This window comes from Limulus polyphemus, unplaced genomic scaffold (assembly GCF_000517525.1).
Source record: "Limulus polyphemus unplaced genomic scaffold, Limulus_polyphemus-2.1.2 Scaffold470, whole genome shotgun sequence".
Lineage (NCBI taxonomy): Eukaryota > Metazoa > Arthropoda > Merostomata > Xiphosura > Limulidae > Limulus > Limulus polyphemus.
In genome coordinates this window covers 98237-104557 of record NW_013666080.1, presented here as the reverse complement: position 1 = coordinate 104557, position 6321 = coordinate 98237, and the positions used below count along the sequence as shown (strand labels likewise).

Here is a 6321-nt window from a genome sequence, read left to right as displayed (position 1 = left end):
AATTCTAACCATCATAGTCAGGCACTCGGCCTACATTTGTGACATTTTCTGAGCTGGGAAATGATGAATTGCCACATAGGAGAAATAAACATGTTGCATTTGTTGGCTTAGAAAATGTTATTTAAGTTGGTTGGAAAAGTACTTACTGAGCTAGAATATGTTTAGTTCAGTCTATAGGAGATAAATATAACTAATATTTAATGGGCTAGATTACGTAAGTTCATTCTGTAACTATTTCAGAGCTATCACGCTATCCGATAATCTACAAGGAAGGCAGCTGGTCAACACCACCCACTATATTTACACTAGGGCTACCCTAACCGAATAGTGATTCATTAGGTAAATGGTATTGATTTGATGAACAAGATAATGCTTGGTTTTAGGTAGAAAAAATAATAAGGAGGATTAACTCTATTACAGCTTTTAAAATTAGATAATGCCGAAGCCCCCCAGTAGCACAGCGGTATGTCTGTGGACTTATAACTTATCCGGGTTTCGATACCCGTGGTGGGCAGAGCATAGATAGCCCATTGTGTAGCTTTGTGCTTAATTACAAAAACAAAACAAACAGATAATGCCGGTTTATTATGTATTAATAAGAAACTGAACTATTTCACTGAATTACCGTTACCTTATTGATTTAGAAGATATTAGATCACGTATAGAAATATATATGTGACAAAAGACTGTGAGTATGTCTGCTGATAACTGACAAATCGCTGGACCATACAAAAGCATATACTTTCAGAGTCCTCGTGGAGTGACCTCGGGGTTGGCTTTTTAATTTTACACTTGTATCAACCTCAGAGTGTCCCCATATCTTCCGCTTGCTAAGTTTATTTAAGTCGATGTAAATACTTGAATAAGACTTTTGTTGTACTTTTGCTAGTCTGTTTAATGACACGTATAACGCCCCCCAGTGGCACAGCGGTATGTTTACGGACCTACAACACTAGATACCGGGTTTCGATATACCGTGGTGGGAGGAGCACATATAGCCCATCGTGTAGCTTTGTGTTTAACTTTAAACAAGCGAGCAAAACACATATTACATTTACTGAACTAAATATTGCAAAGATATTTAGGAAATATAACTCTAGGAGCTTTAAAACTTCAAATAAAGAAATATAAGGGTAAAAATAAATACCAAAACATATGACACTAACAACTGATGTATTTTTCAATTTTCTTTTATATAAATTTTTGTTTGAAAAGTGTTTTATTGATCTAATATGAAAACTTCAACATTTACGGCAGAATTTTTTATTTTTTATTTCACTTTTTGTAATACATATATGTATATCTTTTAATTGATTATTTTTGCAAAAAAATGTGCATGTATGATAAATACAGAAATTAAACCAACGCTTCATCGTTGTTTCACATATACAAAAATAATTCTACAACTACAGTTTCAAAGAAAATTGTGAAATATCTGTTTTAGTGATGGATGTTTTATCGTTCTAATACCTAACTTTGTTTATTAGCCTTTTTTTTTATAGAAATGTTATCTTATTTGACTTATGAGCAAACAATTGGTTTAAATCTGCTATCAAAGTACTTTTGCACAGCTCAACGGCAACCTCGTACTGTACGGTAAAATATTTCTCTTCATAATCTGCCATTTAACACATTGTTGCTGACAGTAGTAGTAACACACGGAATAAATTATGGTGAGACTAGCTTCAGAGAGTGAAAATATGTTGGTTTTATCTTTCATATACATTGTGATACATTTTTAGTTATTAACGTTAACATACAATCAAATATATAATTAATCTGCTTTTAAAATGACCTTTTCATGAATCTACTTCTTATACACAGTATATTTTGTTTTCTTTAACGAATTGCTTTAAAATAAAATAAGATTCTGCAATTTAAACAAATTCCTAAGATAAATTGTTTTTAGTCACTAATATGTAGGGAAGTGTTTTTCAAATTTATCTTCTTCCCCCAAAATACTTTATCATTTTTAAACGCAAAAGCATAGTATATTTAATTATTTGAGGTACAAAATTTTCAACAAGTCAATAATAATGTTGCATAAGTTAATAAATTTATTAGACTAATATATAATTAATACTTAAATAGTAATGTGTTACAAAAGTTAAAAGTTTGGATGGAAATTGCGGAAAATTAAAGCATCAAGTACATTAAATTCACTATTACCATATTTTGGTGATTACTACATCAGGTTGCAGAAATGTTTCATAGTATTTTTATTACAAGTCGAAATGAAGTATAATATGTGACGTTGGCACTACTTCTTCTGCATAAAGAATAACTTTTGTGATAAAATACTTATTAGAGAATCATGTACCAGAAAGTGTCGGACACCACAAACAATATAAAATATTCATTAACATTTATTTCATACTTCACAAAAGAAAACGATATTTACTCTCACAATATTTGTTTCATTATTTTATTGTTTAGCTTTACTTTTATTAAGAAGACAAACATCTTCTTTCATGGCCTCTACTTAATCAAAGATAATTTGCATATAAAGACAAAAGTACTAACAATTTAACATCAATTGTTTTGTAACGAAACCAAAAAGATTCAACTTGTAAACTGATCTTGCAAATTTTCCACTAATAAAAATACATTATAGTTAAAATTTACATTTTTGTACTGTTAATATGCATTAAAACAATATGAATATTTACCAGACGATACAAAATAGTTAAAATACTACTTTAAAAACAGCAAGTCGAAATTACAGAATAAATTATCAATTGTATAAATAGTCGTAACTCATGAATTTACATGAGATGATGTAACACTTTGGGTTACTATAAGAGGAGTTTAAAGTATACATTATAAAAATTAGTTTGCCATTTATAGTATAGATCTGATATTTTAGTTTTAAAATTACAGATTAAATTTGACAAAAGAAACAAATCTCTTTAGAGGTTTAATTCGTGAGATGCTGAAGACAACGTGAAAAACCATATGTCAAGCACTACATGATCAAACCTTACTTCATAAAGCGTTGGAATGTTTGGGGAATATTAGCCCTCAATACAAATCCTTAGCAAAAAATAAATGAAGACAGTAAAAGAATTACCCGTAAACCACTCGCAAAACTGAAAACAATACAGGTACAAACGTATTAAACGACACATATTTAACATAAATGAGAATGACTTAATAATAAATGATACGCTTGAGAAAATGATAAGTCGAAGCAAGTTGTTAATACCCACAAAATGAGCTGCTTACGTAAAGTGCGTAGCGTTTTTAAGTTAAATTACTGAAAAACATAGTTTTAAGCCAACCCGGTTTTCTGCAAACACACTTCTAGAAACTCTAGATAGAGAGAAAACTTTACTGTTAGAGTACTGCCTAGAAAAAGTAGATTTTTATGCCAAGATATGTCTTCTCTGCAATAGAGTGTTTTCAACCTGAACGGATATTACTCGTCAGATAGGCTAAACGGTCGAGTCAAAGGCACCTTGGATTCAGGTATAGCCTCCCCTAATTTTAAACTACTGATAGGAAAGAGAGTAACCCGCTAGCTTCGGTTAGCTCTTTGAATAGAATGACTGCATTTATTATCACTTTTTTTAATGAGCTCACTGCTGAAAGTGTAGAGCGTGTTCAGCGGCATCATAACTTGAACCTTAAGCCTTTCGATCTGTAAAAACTATAAATATTATTTTGGAATAACAGCAAATCAAAAAAAGTTGAAAACTTATATACAAAATATATTGATCTTAAACCACTTCCGTTTTTTTATATGAATTAATCCTAATATTCGTTTATGTTTTGTTGTTGTTGTTGTTGCTGTAAGAATTCTCCTTCTGAAACCCTCTGTATAACATGATTAATAAATGATATAAAGTACGTTCCATTATAAATGATTTAAAATGCTTATTCAAATTATAATTATCCTAACTATTCCCATAATTCAGGCTTGTCAAAAAGGACCAGACTACAAGTGATGTCAACAACCGAGAGATGTTTTTTTTTTCTCTTCAAGTTCGAATTTTATCACCTTATCAGTATTTGAGTTAATAACATAATATGGACTTTTGTATTATTATTAATGTTTAGATCAGATATAATTAACTGTATATGAGTGTAGATGCTGCCCAACAGTAATATACATCTTATATTCATATTTAAATATTTAGATATTCTAGATTTGCAACCTTCTTATATTGGTAAACACACATATATATATGTATTACAGCAAACTATAACTCGTTTAGTTTTCCATCTTGCCTGAATTTCATTGATATAAATTTAAAAAGTTGAAAAATGTTAAGCTTCTCCTGAAGCTTCTTCCTATTACGAATAGTTGGGAAACATAATCGATAATGCACCGTGACGTCAAAAATGGATATGTCTGCATTTAGCACGTGAACAGAAGCTTGCTGAGGATGAATGTAAAACATTTTTCATAAAAGCTCAATTACAGATATTATTCCAAGAAAATGCCTAGCAAGTAAGATGAAACTGAAAGACATTTTATATTAAAAAATGTTGTTTAATGTAGTAGCTAACACGTTGCATAATATCGATAGTGAAATAATGCTACTAAACTCACAAGTAGAGTTGACACATAAACTTCACAGTTTCCAGTTGACACGTAGTTAGGGTCAATATTTAAACTCACTTCTTAAAAAAATGACGAATATGAAAATATGATTTAACATTTTATTTTCGGAAGATTTTCTAGTTTCTTTGTTTCAACCATCAACAATGTCCACGTATTACATTACACCTCCTGCAGAAAACTATAACATGGATGCAATCCAACTATAACTGAAAGTAAAGTTTTCCGAAAAGAGAGCTTTTTGAAAGATTTAACGACTAGTTTCACTCACAATCAACATAAAAATGTGTTTGGTAAAGGTTAATGACAAGATAAATACACTGCACTGTCAAAACCATCTGCACACGTACTGTTCAGATACTTTTGAAAGAACGGTGTTAATTGTTTTTACCTCACGTTGCTTGTAGAACACATACATATGTCAATTAACAACTTTCATTACAGACAAAAGTGTCAAAGTAATAGTCTTATATGCCAAACAGTCAAATTCACTTCTGATATAACTCCTGTTTTCTCAATTCTTAAACCATTACGAGTTTCTTCATTCTGTTGAAAACAAAATCATAGTAAACCATCCCATGCTATTGATTTGTCAAATCTTGCAGGTTAGTGATACATTAACCTGAAGTACAAAGCTAGTGTATAGAAAATCGTAGTGGACATTTCTGTCGTCTCTGCAATCTGCAAGTCTATAGAAAACGACATTTTCACACAAACACTGACAAGTGACTAGTACACCAGTACTCATACACCTAGCAACTTACCGACAGTTTTAGTTATTGTAAAATAAATAAGTTTTCCCATGTGCTACAGATTGTCCTCATACGCCAGTTTGTTTGTTTGTTTCTTTGAGCATATCAACCGCCAAGATCCAGCCAAGTGGTATTGGAAGTCATTCGTCTTATTGACATTATTAAGGACGTCTGGGTTCAAGATTATTTGACAACTGCGTTAGACGTCGTTGATTGTCAATTAAACAAAAGTTCCTGTATTGTCAAAAACAAAGATTCGTTATATCTTTTTGCCTTCACTATAAATGTTTTCTATCAGAGAACAGGTATTATTGTTGAAACATTAACTGAAATCACTATTTTCTTATCACATAACTCTGTATTAGGTATTAAGTAAAAAATGTTCAATTAACATTTTTACTGCCAATCTATTTCATATTCAGTTCCTCAGTATTCTGAAAACAATACCAATACCTGCATATTAATTATGTTAACAATAATATTTTTATAAGAACAGAAGTAAACTGAACTTAAATGAAGAACAAACATATAGTGTTCTTAAGAGTTTCATAATTTAGGTAATAAACATATTTTCTTTTGGAATATTTTTTGTACTTACAAAACCTGTACGAGTATAAAGTGTACTGAATAAAGCGTTAGAAATGAAATCCAAAAGTATTGTAGTATGGAAGTTAATAAGCCTAGTTTTTCTTTGTTTTTAATGCAATAGTCTTTAATTTACTCATTTGTTACTGCAATGTGTAACGAATTTATTATTATATATTTATTTGAATATCAACGTTTGCTTAAATTAAGTTTATATTTAAAAACATGCATAGCTTATAGTGTAAGATATGTATTGCTAAACTCCCGCCTATTATCCAAAGTTGTAGAAGATTCTCGAAAGTAAGAATCAACAATATATGTATGTACGTAAAGGCGTAAATTTGTATTTTTACGTAATCTGAATTTTCTAGAAAGCTTCCACACACCTATAAATATAATCAGCGCGACGCGCCAAAATAG

General features: G+C 30.5%; 1 protein-coding gene across 2 annotated transcripts in view; it reads right to left on the bottom strand.

Moving 5' to 3' along the window:
* Nucleotides 1-3763: 3763 nt before the first annotated feature.
* The window catches only part of LOC106458479 (rap guanine nucleotide exchange factor 4-like), a 95339-nt gene continuing 92781 nt past the window's right edge, over nt 3764-6321 (bottom strand). For both annotated transcript variants that reach the window (XM_022384701.1, XM_022384703.1), the window contains exon 23: nt 3764-5550. In XM_022384701.1, the coding sequence (XP_022240409.1) occupies nt 5478-5550 (73 nt within the window). In that variant the 3' untranslated portion in view covers nt 3764-5477. The remainder of the gene's footprint in view (nt 5551-6321) is intronic.